Source organism: Somniosus microcephalus, chromosome 4 (genome assembly GCF_052327205.1).
Source record: "Somniosus microcephalus isolate GS21.2 chromosome 4, FLI_Smic_1.0, whole genome shotgun sequence".
Lineage (NCBI taxonomy): Eukaryota > Metazoa > Chordata > Chondrichthyes > Squaliformes > Somniosidae > Somniosus > Somniosus microcephalus.
Genome location: NC_140990.1, coordinates 241,459,915 through 241,479,856, shown reverse-complemented (window position 1 = coordinate 241,479,856; position 19,942 = coordinate 241,459,915). Strand labels below are relative to the sequence as shown.

Sequence of the window (19,942 nt, the reverse complement as noted above, 5' to 3'; positions counted from 1 at the left end):
ATAAGTATCAAGTGAGCCATGTGGGGGGAGATAACAGGAGCTGTGTGCCACCTCTTTTGCCCCCGGAACAGCAGATTAGTAGAGCAAGAAGTTCAATAACCTGAGGCGGGCAGGCAAGGTAGCACATCGGCCGCTCACCCTTTTCTTCCTTGGGCACCATGGGCACTAACTCACTGTTCATTCTCGAAAACTAATAGCTGCACAAGTTACCCTTTACACTGCACTGTGGCTAAGGGGTTCACTAACTCAGGATTTGACAATGTATGTGTCGCCATCTCTCCAAACAGCAATTACTTACAGAACCGTCAAATCCCTTTTCTGGTAATTATCATAATTCATAATACTTTCCAATGGTATTCATGGATATATAAATAATTAGAGAATTATAAACAATAATAACCATGGAGCTGCCTGAATTGGTTAGTTATGGAAAAGTATTCAACAACAGCTTGAATTTATATAGCACCTTTAACATAGAAAGAAACCAAGATATTTCACAGTGGCGTAATAAAAAAAAGAGGCTGAACTTTTAAACTACCATAAAAACTGTCAAACTAAGACCAGGTGATGTAATGGGTTAGACCCTGACCTTTCACCTCTAGAACCTGGGTTCAACTCCAACCTAGACTGAGGGGCTGACAGCTTATTTAGTCTGTTTTAAGGATATTTTCTGATATGAGCTTGGGCAGTGCCAATGCAGTTCATTCTCAGTATGGGACCACAGCACATAACCTTTTCCTTAATCGTTATTGGTTGGCAATCTCACTCAGAGTGCCCATAAGACAGCTTGCATCTTGTAAATATATTTACACTGGAGTAACAGGATGTTCTTTCTGCAGCTGGGGTTGAGACACATTATTGGGGTACAGTGGAAGAGAGAGTTGAACAACATTGTTGGGACAGAGTGAGGGAAGATTTACTCTGCATTTAACCATTCTAGACTAACCTCGAATGCCTGCAGGGTGCCCAAAATGGCAAGAGTTCCATTCCCCTGCATTAACATTGTATAGCTTGATGAGTGCAAAGAAAGCATTAAAGCACCGTAAGTGTTAGCTCTAACCGTATAGTCGCATTGCCAGTTCTGTAATTTGCTGGACTCTCTCCTCCTGTTGTGGTACCGTAGGCCACACAAACTTTTCAAACTGCTTGTAGAGAATTCCCACTGCTTCCTTTGTCTTGCACTCAGCAGAATACTTCCCAACTCTAACAACTGTACCACTTGCATCTTCACACCAAAACTGACTCTGAAATGTACAGTGTAAATAAGCAAATTGTCAATTCTTCATATATTTAATAGTGCATGTACATAAATAAATTTATGAAAATGAAACATTACTGTCATCATTTTGTGTGTCTAGAAAATTTATTCTGTCTATCAAGGTTTACATAAGAACCTGTGGAACACTAAAAGGCCATTCAACACATCAAGCCCTTTCCTTACACAGACCTTGAACAATCTATTCTATTAGAAATTCTCTCTCACTTCTCTATCTCATCTCTATTACAGAAGGAGGCATAAATGCTGTATTATTTTAGATGCCACCATACACCACATAAAAATATAGTGAGGGGCTACTGTGCTTTAACTAGGTTTTTGATCTATAATCTGAGTACATCTGAAATCATCTTGTTGATAACAGCTTCAATTTGTCTTTACAGATGCATTTAATGAATAGTCAACAATCACATCCAAACCCTTTCCCTTATCTACTTTTGTTAATAAGCATACAACCCATCATTTACAATAAAGGTCACATGCCATTCCTTAAACTATGCACTTAATTGGTCCAGATCCCTTTGAATGCTATCTGTCTCTCTCATATCCATCAAATTGCCATGTAGCTTGTTGCCATAAATATATTTTATAACGTACAAATACAGAACTACTCTAATATAAGTCCATGCCCCCATGTCATCTTTCATCTAGAAATAGAGGGAAAAGGCCTTAAGGGGTAAAAAGTTACAGCACAGTATCCCCCTTAGCAATGGAGACGACATAGAGAAGGGCGGAGAAAATCCAATATATATTTGTTCCTAGAGATAAGTGAAGATTTTCCCAAACCAAACCCAGCAAAAACAAAAACACTTAGTTAGTGCCACGTCCTGTATTTCAAGTACCATTTGAAAATGTCCATTTGAAATGAAATTTGAAACTGGCTCCATGGTCCAGTTTCAGTACTGAAAAATAAAATGTGCTCACCAGAACCTGGGTTCAGTGATACTCAGGTTTTTTTGTTAAATCTCCCGTACTCAGACATGCATGGTTTCGGTTGAGGGGTTTTGCTCATATTTAATAATAAAAAGAATATACTGAGTGTTAAAAATGCTTGCACAGCTTTTTCCTTTCCCATCGTGAGCAGAAAGCAGCTGTGGAGTGAATAATAGTCTAGCAAATTGATAATAAAATAAGGTTGGTAATATTCAACTAAGATAAACATCTTTTTGATGTTGTTGTTCCTAAGGCAAAAATTAAATGAGGTCTCAATGTATACCAGTACTTTAATCTGCATTACATACCTCCTCCATAGCCTGTTGCAAATGCATAGTCATGTCCAAGCTTTGTTTGTATTCCTCCACTGTCTTGTCAAGTTCATTCACCTGTTTCTGTAATTCAATTAGGGATTCTTCAAGTGGATTTACTTCTACTCTGGGGATGTGCTTTTCTAGCATTGTAGTGATTTTTGTCATATAATGAATCATTTTCTTTTTGAATATCTGAACACAGAAAACACAACAGAAATTCATATATGCGTGCAGAGCTTAGTTACGCCAAATGATTTAAGTGCAGTGGTTATAAAATTGACAAAAATAAGTTCACAGTGTTACCTCAATCTTTTCAATGTATATTTCAACTTGCTGGGCTTGATTTCTGACGGCTTTCAGATTGCGAAATTTTTCATTTTTCTTCAGATAACTAAATTTCAAGTTGTTAAACTTTTTCTTGAGTTCTTTATAGGATTCCTTTAACTGAAGATATGTATTTTTACAAGATTATTATTTATTCATCAGTTCAACTTGAAAGAATTAGATTGAAATATTCCTGATACAATCAGCACAATGATCATTAAACACATTGGGGGAGAAATTGGGTGGAGCCGCAAACGGGGCGCCAAGCTTGCCTGGGCGCCAGATTTTGCGCTGCGATCGGAGCAGCAGCGATCGCTGGAAATTCAGCTTGAGCGCCCCAAGAGGGTCACGGGGCGAGGCTCGAGGTGCTCCGCGTCCCTCTTAGGGCGCTGAAACTGAATATCGCAGCGCAACGTGCCGCAGCGCCACACGCTGCGGCACGGCACGCTGCGGTACTGCAGGCCTTCCTCCCATTCTTAAGGGGGAGGGGCCTGCACCAGCGCGATGAGCGATCGCGAGTGCCGGCAAAAGAGCCCGGCACCAAGGAGAAGTGCCGAGCTCTCGGAAAACAGCCGGCAATGCCATGGGGGAAGAACAGGAGGCCGGGGACGGAGGTGCTGGCAGGCGGCCGCCGAAAAAAACGGCCGCCCCGCACCTCCACCTTAATTTGCACCACTGCCGCCACAGGTAGGCCCCGTGAACTGGGTGCGATTAGCGAGCGGCGCTACAGAGGCGGTCGCTGCCAAATATCGCAATCGGAGCGGTAGCGGGGCGCTGCGCATACCGATGACGTCATCGGTGGCGGCGCAGCACAACAGGCTAACGCCGCCATTAGCGCCCCAGCTAAATATCGCGGGAGGCATGGCCAGTGGCGCTAAAGCCACTGAGTGCCCTCTTTAGGCACTAACTGGTGGCGCAGCCCACCGAATTTCTCCCCCATTATAATTATACAGTCACAAAGAAGCTGGTAGTCATTTGTCACAACAATAATATCTAATAAGTACAAAGATAGTGCACTTTGTCATTACATAAATGAATCATTCTACAGTACCGATAACAGATATTGTGGCCTTAGTTTTCTATGGTAATGCAAATATTTATTCATTTGCACTGCATCTAGCAGAGGAGAAATTTTATGGGTTTCAGAGCCCTACCCGCTAAAGTAAGCTAACAGAGGCACGGGTGGGATGGAAGCGCTGTCAGCTTGTTTCCAACCTAGGAGACAAATGTAGTAGCCTAGGTCATAGCCAAAGAAATTGTCACACTATACCAATGAGTGCCAATGTCAGCTGTTGTGGAAAGTCAAACCAACAATCACAGCAATGTGATTGAAGGGCATTAAAGACTACACCACAAGGAAACTCAACTGTATATTAAAGGGTAAGAAGAAGGCTGTCGCATTGGAATATATTTTAGGAGTTTTCCAGCTGTGTTTTTTAATCGTTCATTTAAATCTTTGCTTCTATAGAGAATGTGTTGGGGGTAGAAATTGGTATGTGTTGCAGCTGTTTTTCGGGTATAAAACAGGCGCCAAGCATACCAATGTGCACAGGCATTGGTCCCACTGATAAATTTGTGGGGACCATTTTTTAGGTGTCCTGGGTGAACCCTGGTTGAAGGACCCCTCTACAACATTTGATCAGGATTCTTTAGTAGCCCCTGTGGCCGCCAACTCTAGGCATGTTTTTAAAAGTTTTAAAAATAAACCTCTCTGTGGAGCTAGGAGGAACAGGAATGCTTCCCCCGACTCCACAGTCCTGGCGATTGCCACCCCCGCCCACCCCACCCCCGCATTGCCTGATCTGACTCCTTCCCATAACTTACCTGAGGGCCGCTTCTGACAGCCCGAAATATATTTTTCGTGTAGGATGAGCTGCCTGTGTGAGGCAGGTCAGGCGCTTGTGCGGGCACCTCACCCCAAAGATGTAGCTGAGGCCCAAGGCACAATATTGAGATGGTCTCGGGCCTCTCTGTTTGGACACGTGTTGATCGCACAGCACTGAGTCGAATGGGCCCAGACTACTTTTTATCGCAATGTTGAAAATCTATGACCTTGAAATTATGCAGTGGGATTATAGTATATGAATGCTTAGCACATTTATTTGAAATTACTCTGTCCACTACTTTAAAATAAATGGGCAAATGTATAACAATATTTCAAGGCCTATGATATTAATGTTTTCTGCTATCCACAGATTTGGAATAAGTACATTGTTGTTCAGTAATATTTTCAAAGACAGCTACTATATATCAAGAGGTAAAGTTACAATCATTGCATTTTCTTATTTACAGATTATTCACCCTCTAATTTCTCCCCATCAGTTATTCTGCCCTCTAGTTTCTCCAAACAATGCATCACCTGTAGCAAAGAGGTTAGTGGTTAACATAGTCTCAATGCCATTCTAATATTGGTGTGAGAATGGAGTGTAGGGATGACTGACCCTCTCATTTCCCTCTACCTATGGAAATATGCATGGCATCCAGTCTGAACCCCTCCCACCAACAGCACCACCACCACCACAGCAATGAATTTGACACTAAGAACTCTGGAGTGAGGAATGAAGCCTCAATCTTACCATGCTGCATTACTGTACCACTTCATTTCAATTTCATTTTATATCTATACTGTATGAATAAACTTAAAATTACACCAGTCACAGAGTTGCACATCAAACATCTAGGGCCTCATGATGTAATTTCTTTATAAACCAGCTAATTCTTTTTACTTGTCCATGGTTTTCACACTGCAACAAAAAATCATTCATTTGGAAGTTTAAAAAGCTGCTTGAAATTTGCTATTTGCAAAGATTCACTGAAAACACTGGGCAATAGAGGGCAAAGAGGAGTCATTATTTATTTTAGTTAGCATTATAACTCTTGCTTAAGACTAACAAATGACTTGCAATGTGGGAGTACAATTTCTAGAAATACAGAATTATTGGTATGAGAATCACACCATTATAATTCAGACTCATGTCAAAGAGAAACAGCTGTTTCGGTGTCCCCTCCCCCACATATTTTTATAGGTCTATAAAGTCACTTGCTTCTTTTGAATTCCATGAAAGCTCTTCTAATGCAGCCTCCGAGCTTGGTTCAGTTGATGACATTGCAGAAGAGCCCAGGCAATTAAACATAGTGTAGCTCAGTGTGCATGTACATTATTCTTTCTGGATCAGATATAATTGTCTGATCACTGGTTCAATGAGTTACATTTGCTGGTTCAATTTCAGTGTCGCTGTGGAAAGTGGCTGTTTCCAAATATAACTGTCACGTCTCAACTGTGGTATGGACAGAGCTCCTGCTACCATCTGCTGAAATTTACAATACTGAAAGCATCACCTATGTGATCTAGATAAAATTTATAAAACTTTTCTTTACACCAGAGCACCATAGTGCAGTGGTTATATTGCTGGACTAGCAACCAAGAGGTTGAGAGTTCAAAGCAAGAAATAATAATATTGCATTGGAAATTGGTATTGTGACATTTTCTTCAAACTGCAATGTATGTTTATCACACTCAAAGATTTTAAACAAAATAGAAAGGAAATATTTTAATCGCCTGTGTTTCCTCTTTCACACACCTCAATATTTAGAGTATCACTATTATATTTATTATCCAAACATACTCATTTATGCTGATAGTAAAAAAAATTGTGTAACACATTGCCTTAGTTAACACGTACACAATTTGTTATTTGTACTTGTATGTTTTCAGCTGGGTGTAACAGCTTAGAAGCACCAGCTGCTGACCCTTCTGAGCAGCCCCACTTGCTGTGCTGATTGTTTATTCAGATCTGGAAGGTGTTAGATAAAACATTAAGATGTTGTCAAAGGCAAATACTTGAATGGTTGGCTGTACAACAGCTATCCAGTCTTGAATAATTTAAGGGATAAGCCCTGTATCCATTGAAAGAACCCTTGGCCTGATAAGCTACTAAAGAAAAAAATTGCTCTGCTGTATTTGACGGTCACTTTAAGAATCAACGGCAAAATTATTACTACAAAGTTTGGATTATAATCACGTGTGTAAAAATTGCTGCTATATTTTTCTGGTTATCATGTAGGCAAAAACATCCATAAATTGAATAGGTTTGCAAGTCACTCCTTATACTGTAAGAAATGTAAAAGCATGCATGAAGGTCCAATGTAAGGCAGATTTTACAATGATTGAAAGACAAGCGAAGATCAAAGTAATGGTCTTCACAGTAACACTTTTTCTGCAAATCTAATTGTTAATTTTTGTTGCTGAGATTACAGTCTACTTGGCATTAACAATTTCACATTGTAACATGTTCTCTGACTCCTTTTCTTTTAGTAACTTCTTAGGCAGTCCCTCGGAACCGAGGATGACTTGCTTCCACATTAAAAATGAGTTCTCAGGTGACTGATGAGTCCAATGCGGGACCTACAGTCTCTGTCACAGGTGGGGCAGATAGTGGTTGAAGGGGTGGGTGGGTGGGGTTGTCCATGAGGGTTCTGATGTTCCAGGTCCAGAACTTCATTTTAAAGGGTGGAAGGTGCTTGTGCGTAAATTCTTTTAACGTGGGGTGGCCGTTGCACACCAGCTACCACACAGGCTTGACAGAGCAAGGTCTTGGTCCAATGGCAAGTGGATCCAAGGCGACTGGAGACCAGGCTCTGCTACAACGGCCTAGCACACACACACAAACAATCTGCTACTGTCCTCCTCCCTCCTTCCCGCAAGTCCTCTCTGCCTGGGTTTCGTACTTTTGAAGTGTCCCACGAACAGCAAGAGATAAATGATCAGATAATCTGATTTTTAGTAATGTTGGTTGAGGGATTAATATTGGCCAGGAGAACTCCCCCTGCTCTTTGAAATATTGCCATGGAATCTTTTATGTCCACCTGAGTGGGCAGGCGGGGCCTCGGTTTAATGTCTCGTCCAAAAGACATTAAAACTAAAAAATTAGAGGGAACGTTGCCCAGAGGTCCTGTCAAGCTGGTGCTAATATTAGCATATCAAAGACTGTTCTCAGTGAGTGGAAACACCCATTCACAAATACTTCATACCTGACACTTTTATTTTTATAGTTCATTGTGAACAAGCAGAACCAGTTCTTTTAGTATACATCTTGTGCGAGGGACTGAGGGGCTCACTGCTACTTTGTGCCACATTCCTACATGCTTCATGATGCCATTCCTTGGTCACATTAAATTCCACACAGTTCCAAAGTATACTTTAAGCTAACAATGTAATCATTGTAAAATACCCATTACCTTGTTTAATGCCATCAAAACTACTCAAGTTGAATACTGAAAAATCTTTAATTACATGACTGTAGACTGCTAATTAACATATCACTCACTCAATTTTTAAAGATCATTTTAACCTGATCCCATTTAGTCACTCGTACTGTTGCTAAATCTAAAATATAACTAATTTATGAATTTTTGTGACAATAAATGATAGCATGTGAAAGAAAACTCAAGATATTTTGGAATGACAATATTCAGAGTGTTCAGCAATCAAAACATGAATAATTGGACAATGTTTAATGCTTGGAACAGATTAAATACTGAACTGTTTGGCCTGAATCAGGGTTTCTATACTAGAAAGGCCATTCAACCCATTTTTGTGCATTCAACCAGAAAGATCCTGCAGTTACCTCATTCCTGGCATCCAACCACTTCTTAAATAATTCCACTACTCTACCTGGAAGCCTGAACATATATTGATCACTCCTCCTTTCAAAGCTAAAAAGTCCAAGTTCAGCCAATCCTGGCTCTGCTCTGTCCTGCTTTCAGGCCCTACATGTCCTCCTTGAGTTTCAGTGACCAAAACTGGTCATAGTACTCAAGGTGTGGTACATAATAATAGTTAGTGCAGTGTGATTTAACGCAGGCACAGATCAAGTGTGGGATATTGAGCCTCGAAATTATTCTTTTTTGCCCCCATTTTCCAGCCCCTTTTAGTTTAATTCTGTAAACAGTACCACTGATTATTTTTTCTCATAACTCTATATATAAACATTTTGAGAACAGCTGGAACCTGGCATACATCACAATTCAAAGTATCAGAGATTATAGAAAAGAGTCATTTCATGCTTATGTCAATTCCAAGATAATTGACTTTAATGAGGGAAGTTTGCAGATTGACATGGAGATGAAAATTTACAAGGTCTGACAATCTGCAAACTCTCCTCACCCACAGCAATTATGTTCTAAATTAACTGGTGCTATTTTCAAAGACTTCTCCTTGATTTTTCTACTAACCTCATTTATTTCTTCTTTCATGGTACAGTAATCCAAATTGGTCTCCAGTTTCTGCCCATGTTGATCTGCCTTTGCACTCCACTGGATGCTGTCAATCTCTAGAACTTCAAGTTTCTGCTGAAGAGAGTCCACTGAAGCCTCAATGAATTTCTACCCAAACAAAGTTATGAAAGGTGAACATGCTTGAGATTAGATGCCTTAATTTGTGTCAATGGAGAGATCTCTGTACAATCCAAATTTAACTTACGGAATGCTGTGTGATGGAGATGATATCTATTGCTAATGTGAGGGCCAATTTATACAAATGGTGCACATGTGCCTGTTTGTCTTGATGGTGACTAAGTTGGATCTTTGCTTGACTGCTACTGTCCGGCATTGTTAACAGTTCTGGATATTCCAGTTCTCCAGACTTTATCATGTCCTCAAGCTGAAATGAAACACATTAAATTGTAATTGGTATTAAAAATTAATACCAACAATAGTATTAATAGTTTGGAGATATAGCTAATCACAGTATAACGTAAAATTAAATCCCCAAATGAAGTCAAATTAAGCAGAACATTTTAAATTCTGGCAAATAATTTTCAAATTATCTAATTTTGAGCATTAAGTGAAACACATTCAAGTGAGTACCTGATACATAAATACTGCTTAAATGAATGAAATCGCAAGTGTCATTTTATTACAAATCCCATGTTTCCAGACAAGTTAAGTGAATTCAGTAGCTCTTTTAAAGTTGCTTGGATGCTGCAAAAGCATGGCTACATTCAGAAATATAAACAACCCAACTTACCTTGTTCAGCCAGCAGCAGAGACCCACATTGACTCACCATGTTGGGCTGCTACATACATGTTACAATGCACCGGCATGCTTCTGTCAGAATGTAAATCAGTGTCATAATGTGGGCACACTAACATATGGGAGCTGCTTGGCATGAAATTTCCTCTCCAGCTGACAGCTTACAAATACATCATAACGCATGGAGGTTGACCCCTTGTCACTGAATTCCCAATCAGAGAAAATAGTTTTTCCCTAAACATCTTTCAAAACCTTTCTATTAAATATCCTCTTATCCTTCTGTGATCCAGTGGAAATAGTCGCATTTGAAATGTCTCTTCAAATTTATAGTTTCTCATACCTGTATCATCCTGGTGATTCTATGCTGTATGCTCTCTATGGATTTAATGTCCTTTCTATAATGGGGTGCCCGCAGTCATCCAACTATGATTTAACCATTGCCTTGTACAAATTTATCATAACCTCTTTACTGTTATACTCGATGTCCCTATTTATAAAACCCAAAAAGCTATTGTTCTTGTTTATGGCTTTATCTGCCTGCACTCGTACTTTCAGGGAAATTATGTATTTGCACGCTTAGGTCCTTCCACGCCCTTCACTGTCTTTCCTATGCCTGTCCATGCTCTGTCCTTGTTTTTCCTCCAAAGTGCACTAACTTCCACTTCTCTACATTAAATTGCATCTTCTATCTGTCTGCCCATTCGACTAACCTGTCTATATCTCCCTGATGTATGTTACAGTCATCACTGTTGTTTTCCAAACTCCCTATTTTTATGCAGTTAGCAGATTTTGCTAGTGTTCACTTTGCCCAAATCCAAATATTGGCCCTGAATTTGTGGTTTGAAACTGACCACAACTTCTGGATTTGCCGCGGAAATCCCAAAGTTGTGGTCCGTCAGTGGCAGCTTCTAGACTCTCCTCCCCCCCGCCCCCACCCCACAGTGCCGGCAATCAGTGAAATCTCGTCAATCATTGAAACTAACAAAACCTTCGGCTCTTCTGCAGTAAGTGCGTTATTAAGTTCCCCACTAAAAGTTAGCCCCAAAGAGATTAGGTGTAACTGGGTTTATAAACGGTGTATTGACTGCTAAACACATGTTTAAAATGAATTTTAATTTTGTGCAGTGTGAAATTTGTCCATTTTAATAAAAATTAAACATTTTAAGATATCTTTCAAAAAAAGATTTTAAAGTTTTTTTTAAGTTTGTGCATCTTTATTTTAGGTTTGCCTTTACTACATGTGGGAGCCCCAATCTTTCTTTTTGCTCTTTCTAACTATTTTAAAAAGTTAGGATTTTAAGGGCTTACCCACTTCCTTGTTCACTGTCTGTGAGAATTCTGCCCTTTGATTGGCTGCTTAGACAATCTGTTGACATCACAGCACCTTGCACAAGGGGATTCCCATTAATTTCCGTTGAATTGAATTCAAGGTCGGAAAACCCAAAGTTCTCGACACAGGGATTGCGACATCCATGTGCAGAGCCTACTTCGGGGCCAGCAGCTGTTGGCCGCAAATTCCGGGCCATTAATCTATATATACACCGAGAGCCATGGCATATCTGTTTACCTTGAGCTCAGCTTCCCCCCAACATCTGATCTACCAAAACAACTTGCTTTGCAACATTGCCTGCATCTGCTCTTCCTATCTCCCTCCATTGCCAAAACCTTAAACCATGTATTTTATCACTCTGTGGCTGGATTTAACCAGCAATATCATTGCTGGCCTCCCTGTTACTAACTTTCAGAAACTTCTCATGTATTCCAGATGCTGCTGCCCATGTCCACACCTGCACCCCTATCACTCCTGTCCTTGCTAAACTTCATTGGCTTCCCCATCCCAGAAAATCAACTTCAGCATTCTTCTTAATCAATTTCAAATCCCACCATGGCCTTGCCTCTTCTTACTTCTATATCCCCGTGCGCACCTCATGTCTTCCAACACGGGCCTATTTGTTGATTCCCACTCCCTCTGCTCCACCATTGATGGTTTCACCTTCAGCTACTTTGCCTTTGCCAGCTGGAACTCCCTCCCTTACAAACTCCACCTTGCCACCACCCTCGCTGCTTTCAAAAATCTCTTTAAAACTCTCCTTTTTGACATTGCTTTTGCCCTCTCTTCCCTTTCAGCTCAGTGTCCCCTTGTTGTCCACTGCCCTAAGCACTCGGAGACATAATGAACACTGCAGAAATGTAAATGATCACATATGTGAAAACGGTTATTGAACTAAAATGTCATCAGCAGCCCATTTGAAATGGTTTCAGAATGATCAAATAACTGAAGCAATGTGGTTAACACGGAATAAGTTCAATTTATATGCTAATGAGGCACACTGAATAGATAGCAACAGAAAAATCAGAAAATGCTGGAAACATGCAGCAGGTCAGGCAGCATCTGTGGAGAGAGAAAGAGTTAACGTCTCAGGTCGATGACCTTTCATCAGAAGTTAGCTTCATTAGAACAGTGTAGGAGGCCAAGGACAGAGAGATCAGAGTGGGAGTGGGGCAGAGAATTAAAATGACAAGCGACCGGAAGCTCAGGGTCACACTTGCGGACTGAACAGATGTGTTCCACAAAGTGATCGCCCAATTTGCGCTTGGTCTCCCCAATGTAGAGGAGACCGCATCGTGAGCAGCGAATACAGTACAATAAATTGAAAGAAGTACAAGTAAATTGCTGTTTCACGTGGAAGGAGTGTTTGGGGCCCTGAACAGTGGTGCTTTGTGATGGGGAGGGGGTGTTGGGCTGATTGAAATGTGGACCAGAGTGTCAAGGAGGGAACGCTCCCTTCTGAACACTGAAAGGAGAGGGGAAGTGAAAATGTGTTTGGTGGTGGCATCATGCTTGAGATGCCGGAAATGGCAAGGATGATCCGTTGAATGTGGAGGCTGGTGGGATGGAAGGTGAGGCCAGGGGAACCCTATCGTGGTTCTGGGAGGGAGGGGCAGGGGTGAGGGCAGAAGTGTGGGAAATGGGATGGACACGGCCGAGGGCCCTGTCAACCACGGTGGAGGGAAATCCTCGGTTGAGGAAAAAGTAAGACATATCAGAAGCACTGGTATGGGAGGAGGCATCGTCAGAGCAGATGTGGCGGAGATGGAGAAACTGGGAGAATGGAATAGAGTCCTTACAAGAAGCGGGGTGGGAGGAAGTGTAATCAAGGTAGCTGTGGGAGTCAGTGGGCTTATACTGGATATTGGTCCACAGCCTAACCCCAGAAATGGAAATAGAGAAGTCGAGGAAGGGAAGGGAAGAGTCCGAGATGGACCGAAGGAGGGGTGGCAATTGGAAGCAAAGTTGATTAAATTTTCCAGTTCGGGGCGAGAGCAGGAAGCGGCACCGATACAATCATCAATGTACTGGAAAAAGAGGTGTGGGAGGGGACCTGAGTAGGACTGGAACAAAGAATGTTCTACGCATCCCACAAAAAGGCAGGCATAGCTAGGACCCATATGGGTTCCCATAGCAACACCTTATATTTGGAGAAAGTGAGTGGAGTCAAAGGAGAAGTTGTTCAATGTGAGAACAAGTTCAGCCAGGCGGAAGAGGGTGGTGGTGGATGAGGACTGGTTGGGCCTCCGTTCAAGGAAGAAGCGGAGTGCCCTCAGGCCATCCTGGTGGGGGATGGAGGTGTAGAGGAACTGGACGTCCATAGTGAAAAGGAGAAGGTTAGGGCCAGGAAACTGGAAACTGGTAAAGTGGCAGAGGACGTCGGAAAAGTCGCGGATGTAGGTGGGAAGAGACTGGACAAGGGGAGAAAAAAAGAGTCGCAATAAGAAGAAATCAGTTCCGTGGGGCAAGAACAGGTTGAAACAATGGATCTACCAGGGCAGTCCTGCTTGTGAATCTTGGGAAGGAGGTCGAAGTGGGCTGTGCGATGTTGGGGGCCTATGAGGTTGAAGGCCACAGAGGGAAGATCTCCAGAGGAGATGAGGTCAGTGGCAGTCTGGGAAATGATGGCCTGATGTTCGGTGGTGTGGTCATGGTCCAGGGGTGGGTAGGAGGAGATGTTGGAGAGTTGGCGTTCAGCCTCCACAAGGTAGAGGTCGGTTCACCAAGCTGAAATAGGAAGAAATAAGTTATGTAGGGCAAGAAACAGCAACTTACTTGTATTTCTTTCAATTTAGTATATTGTTTTCGCTGCTCACAATGCGGTCTCCTCTATATTGGGGAGACCAACTGCAGATTGGGTGATCGCTTTATGGAACACCTCCATTCAGTTTGCAAGTGTGACCCTGAGCTTCTGGTTGCTTGCCATTTTAATTCTCCGCCCCACTCCCACTCTGACCTCTATGTCCTCAGCCTCGTACACTGTTCTAATGAAGTTCAACGGAAGCTCGAGGAACAGCACTTTGTTGGACATCATGAAAATTAAAAGTTTAACAGTCGAACTACTTTGTATCTTAAAGCAACAGGTTTTCCTGGAAGTGTCGTAAAAGGAATGCATTGTCAGGCTTTCCAAGGTATAAACAGGAGGACATTGAAGTGTCTGAGGAGAAGGCATTGCTTGAATCCTGAAATATAAAATGCTTGAGTAAGGGAATAATTGTTAGTGATGACATCACCCTTGAATGGTTAATGTTTAGTTTTAGGGTAATAAACATGGGAAGTAGGTATCCATTAGATACAGATAACAATTGGTCAAAGATGCTAGAAAATGTTACATCAGGAAGTATCGTGTTGGAGAAATGGTTCTGAGGTAAACAATTGCAAACTGTTTACATAGATAATGGGCTGGATTTTCATTGAGGATTCGGGTAGGAAGCGGGACTACAACTTTCGGGGTTGTAGTCCCGCCTCCATCGAGTTCTAGCTAACCCACGCGATTTTGACTTGATTGACCTTGTTGAGCCCGTCCAGCGGGCTCAGCAGGCCAATTAAGGGCCACCCGGTAACAGGTGGCATCACAGATTGATATTTCATCTGTCAAGACCTTTTGACAGATGAAATATCAGCGTTTCACAGCTGTTTGAAGCTGTCAAACACTGACAATCTGTACTCCAAGTTAATTCCTTCCTGTCAGGATGATTTAGAGATCTCCCTGGAACAGAAAGCTGAATGCTGGAACTTTTGACAGATCGCGGCCATTCTGCTTTCTGTGCCGGTGAGATGAGGGACTCCCGAGACCTGAGGGAAGGAAGGCTGTAAAGGTAAGTACAACTTCTTTAAACACTTTACGCACACCAAACACACTTACCTCTGCACTCATGCACCCATCACTCACCTGAACACTGGACATCTTGACCCCTCCAAGCCCTTCATCCCGACGGCCCGCCTCGCTAACTTACCGTGGTTTGGAGCCGTCGGGAATCCCACATTTCACCAATGAAAATAGAGATTAGGCTAAAAAATGCATGTTAACTACCTGTTAACAGGCAGCTAATTGGCACTAATCCCCTTCCCGCCTCGGGGAGGCGGGTCCCAGCACAAGTCGGGTATCCGCCTCCTTTGAAACTGGCATGGAGGCGGGTTGGGGGCGGGATGGGTTCGTGCCCCCCGATTTCAGGATTTTAACCCCCCACACGCCTCCAATCCCGCCTCCACGGCCCAATGAAAATCCTGCCCAATGTGTTTCCAGAGGATTTGGGAAATAGATACGTCATTTTGATATTTTACTTTGATGTAGTTAAAATATCTATATATATAAAAGGATAGATCTGTCTGTCTGTCTGTCTGTCCATCTGTCTGTCCGGCTATACACTCTCAAGTTATAGAGCGTACCCACACGTGCGTAACATCAAAAGAAAGCTTACGATTCCGGAACAGTCATAAGCGTATTTATGTTTCGGCGAGACAAAAATTGCGCCCGCGGTATCCAAAAAACGTTCAAAATTCTGCTCATTAGCATCTCATTATCCACTCATTAGCAATAGAGTGACATTAAGGTCGACCAATCGTACGGTTGAGCGACCCGACGGTCGACCAATCGCTGCGTGGCTGGTTCCTGGCGCGTGCGGGCGGGCCCTCCTAGAGTCGAGTGATGGGACATAAGAACATAAGAACATAAGAAATAGGAGCAGGAGTAGGCCAATCAGCCCTCGAGCCTGCTCTGCCATTCAATAAGATCATGGCTGATCTGATCCTAACCTCCAATCTACTATCACAGAATCATCTCCTGAATCTAACAGAATTAGACACATGAAATAGGAGCAGGATCAGGCTACACGGCCCCTGGGCCCGCTCCGCTACCCACAGGGCCATGTCCGATCCGAACCTAGACTCATGTCCAAATTCCTGCCCGCTCCCCGTAACCCTTAATTCCCTTTACTTCTAGGAAACTGTCTATTTCTGTTTTAAATTTATGTAATGATGTAGCTTCTACAGCTTTTTGGGGCAGCATATTCCATGGACCTACCACCCTCTGAGTGAAGTAGTTCCTCCTCATCTCAGTTTTGAAAGAGCAGCCCCTTATTCTAAGACTATGCCCCCTAGTTCTAGTTTCACCCATCATCTGGAACATCCTCCCCGCATCCACCCGATCCAACCCCTTCACAATCTTATATGTTTCAATAAGTTCGCCTCTCATTCTTCTGAACTCCAGTGAGTAGAGTCCCAATCTACTCAACCTCTCCTCATATGTCCATCCCCTCATCCCCGGGATTAACCGAGTGAACCTTCTTTGTACTGACTCGAGAGCAAGTATGTCTTTTCTTAAGCATGGACACCAAAACTGTATGCAGTATTCCAGGTGCGGTCTCACCAATACCTTGTACAACTGACGACTGACCAATCCTACGCTTCGGTGACCTGACGGTCGACCAATCGGTGCATGTGTGGGCGGGCCTTATCGTTCTGAACCAAGGTGAGTCGCCGCCATCTTGCTTCCATTCTTTTTCCCGCTTTCTGCGTCTTTCTTTTCAAATATACATTTCCAGCAAAAAAAAAAGTTGCTTTTAAAACACAAATTGTTTTTAAAAAAAGTTAATTAATTTGTAAATCTTTTCTCTAACCTCTATAATTTTCCTACCTTTCACTGTTTTTCCAGGCCCGGGGCCTAGGCTTCTCCAACTGCCAGCAGCGCAACTCTAGTCCCAGGCTCCCGGCCTAGACAGAGACAAACACTGGCAGAGGGAAGAGGGTGTGCTGCCTCAGCTGCATTCCCGGGGTCAGTAGGTGGGGAGGCTTCATAAGCAACTGGGGTAGGTCGCAAGCCCCAAATAATAATCTGAAGATCCTGTGTTTGCAGCTGAGGAAATTTCTTCTGCTGACAGCCCCAGGTTAACGGCAGCCATCTTTGTCAAGGAGGGCGAAAAGTTTCAGTGCGACGCCATTTTGATTCAGTGTGTAACAGAGTGCATGCGTGGCCATCTTAATACAGGAACATAGAGTGGGTGGGGCTTCAGTGCTCCCAATCGGGTCCTGGTGACCGAGACAGACAATCGACTGTGTGGGCAGGGCCCAATCTTTCCAACTGAAAAGCAAGCGGCGGCCATTGTTTGTGATACAACACACTGACAGGTCAGGACCCCTGTTTTAATAAAAAGATTGGTGAGGTTGTAAAGTGTATGTTATAGAAAGATTTACCAGAAATGTTTTATAAGTACTTTAAGTTTCATGTTTCCCCACCCCTTGCTCCCCCACCCCCTTGCTCCCCAGCCCTTGCTCTCCCACCTGGCAGTGCAGGGGCCCGAGGCCTAGGCTTCTCCAATGGCCAGCAGCGCAACTCCAGTCCCAGGCTTCTGGCCCAGACAGGAACCAACACTGGGAGAGGGTCTGCTGGCTCCCCCCTCCCTCCCTTTCCCCCCAACCCCCCCTCCCTTTCTCCCCCTCTCCTCCCTCTCCCCCCTCCCTTTCCACCCTTCCCCCCCACACCCCCACACCCTTCCCCCCCCTTTCTCCCCCCACACCACCCCACCCCACCCCACCCCCCTAACCCCCTTCCCTCCTTCCCCCCAACCCCCTTCCCCCCCACCCCCCCCTTCCCCTCCCACACACACACCCAACACCCCCCTTCCCCCCAACCCGCCACCCCCACTTCCCCCCCGCCACCCCCCCTCACCCACCCTTCCCCCCACCCCCCCAACACCCCCCTCCACTCCCTTCCCCCCACACCCCCCCACCCACCTCCCCTTCCCTCCCCCCCCCACACCTCCTTCCCCCACCCACCCCTTCCCCCCACCCCTTTCTCACCCACCCATCCCTTTCTCCTCCACCCACCCACCACTTTCTCCCCCACCCCCCCTTTCTCCCCCACCCCCCCACCCACCCCTTTCTCCCCCACCCACCCCACCCTTCTCCCCCCCCACCCACCCCACCCTTCTCCCCCCACCCACCCTTCACCTCCCCCACCCACCCCACCCTTCTCCCCCCCACCAACCCCACCCTTCTCCCCCCACACCCACCCCACACTTCTCCCCACACCCTTCTCCCCCCCACCCACCCCACCCTTCTCCCTCACCCACCCCACCCTTCTCCCCCACCCACCCCTTGCTCCCCCACCCCTTTCCCCCCCCACCCCTTTCCCCCCCACCCCTTTCCCCTTTCTCTCCCACCCCTTTCCCCTTTCTCTCCTTCCCTCTCTGTCTCTCTCTCTCTCCCTCCCTCTGTCTCTGTCTCTCTCTCTCTCTCTCATTCCCTCTCTCCCTCCTTTGCTTTCCCTCTCTCGCTCCTTCCCTCTCTCTCTCCTTCCCTCTCGCTCTCTCCTTCCCTCTCACTCTCTCCTTCCCTCTCGCTCTCTTTCCCTCTCGCGCTCTCCTTCCCTCTCTCTCCTTCCCTCTCTCTCTTCCTTCCCTCTCTCCTTCCCTCTCTCTCTCTTCTCCCCATCTCTCTCTTCCCCCCAGTCGCTCTCTCTCTTCCCCCCAGCCGCTCTCTCTCTTCCCCCCAGTCGCTCTCTCTCTTCCCCCCAGTCGCTCTCTCTCTTCCCCCCAGTTGCTCTCTCTCTTCCCCCCCCAGTCGCTCTCTCTCTTCCGCCCCAGTCGCGCTCTCTCTTCCCCCCCAGTCGCTCTCTCTCTTCCGCCCCAGTCGCGCTCTCTCTTCCCCCCAGTCGCGCTCTCTCTTCCCCCCAGTCGCGCTCTCTCTTCCCCCCAGTCGCGCTCTCTCTTCCCCCCAGTCGCGCTCTCTCTTCCACCCCAGTCGTGCTCTCTCTTCCACCCCAGTCGCGCTCTCTCTTCCCCCCCAGTTGCGCTCTCTCTTCCCCCCCAGTCGTGCTCTCTTCCCCCCAGTCGCTCTCTCTCTTCCCCCCCCCAGTCGCTCTCTCTTCCCCCCCAGTCGCTCTCTCTCTTCCCCCCCAGTCGCTCTCTCTTCCCCCCCAGTCGCTTTCTCTATTCCCCCCCAGTCGCTCTCTCTCTTCCCCCCAGTCGCTCTCTCTCTTCCCCCCCAGTCGCTCTCTCTCTTCCCCCCCCAGTCGCTCTCTCTCTTCCCCCCCAGTCGCTCTCTCTCTTCCCCCCCAGTCGCTCTCTCTCTTCCCCCCCAGTCGCTCTCTCTCTTCCCCCCCAGTCGCTCTCTCTCTTCCCCCCCCAGTCGCTCTCTCTCTTCCCCCCCCAGTCGCTCTCTCTCTCTTCCCCCCCAGTCGCTCCCTTCCCCCCAGTCGCTCCCTCTCTTCCCCCCCAGTCGCTCTCTCTCTTCCCCCCCAGTCGCTCTCTCTCTTCCCCCCCCAGTCGCTCTCTCTCTTCCCCCCCCCCAGTCGCTCTCTCTCTTCCCCCCCAGTCGCTCTCTCTCTTCCAACAACAACATGCCCTCGAAAAAGCCTCGGCACCGCCGGGCACTGCAGCTAGTGGTGCATAAAGGAGCATGGTTTTCAACAGTTTGTCAGAGTGTACTCAAAAGATACAAAAACTGAATATCCACTCTCTGTATGCAGTTAAGACTGATCACCTTTACTGTGTATCAATAAAGTCTGTTCTGTATACTCCACTATGAAGTCTCGTGCTTACTCGAAACGTGTTGTTGCGAACCAGAGGAGAAAGGAGGTTGCTTAACACACCTCATCTTTCAATTAGGCACTTTACAGCCTTCCGGACTCACCATTGAGTTCAATAATTTTTGACCATAACCACAGCTCCCATTTTTCAGACAGCAGTTGCTGGTAATGATTCTGCTTTTGTCATTTTCAGCTCCTCTAGACC

At 45.2% G+C, this 19,942-nt stretch overlaps 2 protein-coding genes across 3 annotated transcripts in view; one reads left to right on the top strand and one right to left on the bottom strand.

Moving 5' to 3' along the window:
* ccdc141 (coiled-coil domain containing 141) overlaps nt 1-19,942 on the bottom strand; it is a 285,891-nt gene that overhangs the window by 24,625 nt on the left and 241,324 nt on the right. For both annotated transcript variants that reach the window (XM_085986005.1, XM_085986004.1), the window contains 5 exons: nt 9,329-9,508; nt 9,082-9,231; nt 2,827-2,967; nt 2,518-2,715; nt 1,061-1,244 (listed from right to left, as the gene is read on the bottom strand). In XM_085986005.1, the coding sequence (XP_085842131.1) occupies nt 1,061-1,244; nt 2,518-2,715; nt 2,827-2,967; nt 9,082-9,231; nt 9,329-9,508 (853 nt within the window). The remainder of the gene's footprint in view (nt 1-1,060; nt 1,245-2,517; nt 2,716-2,826; nt 2,968-9,081; nt 9,232-9,328; nt 9,509-19,942) is intronic.
* Nucleotides 9,171-19,942, top strand: part of LOC147120301 (uncharacterized) — a 17,192-nt gene continuing 6,420 nt past the window's right edge. Inside the window, exon 1 of the mRNA XM_085986007.1 lies at nt 9,171-9,254. The gene's annotated coding sequence lies outside the window, so the exon portion shown is untranslated. The remainder of the gene's footprint in view (nt 9,255-19,942) is intronic.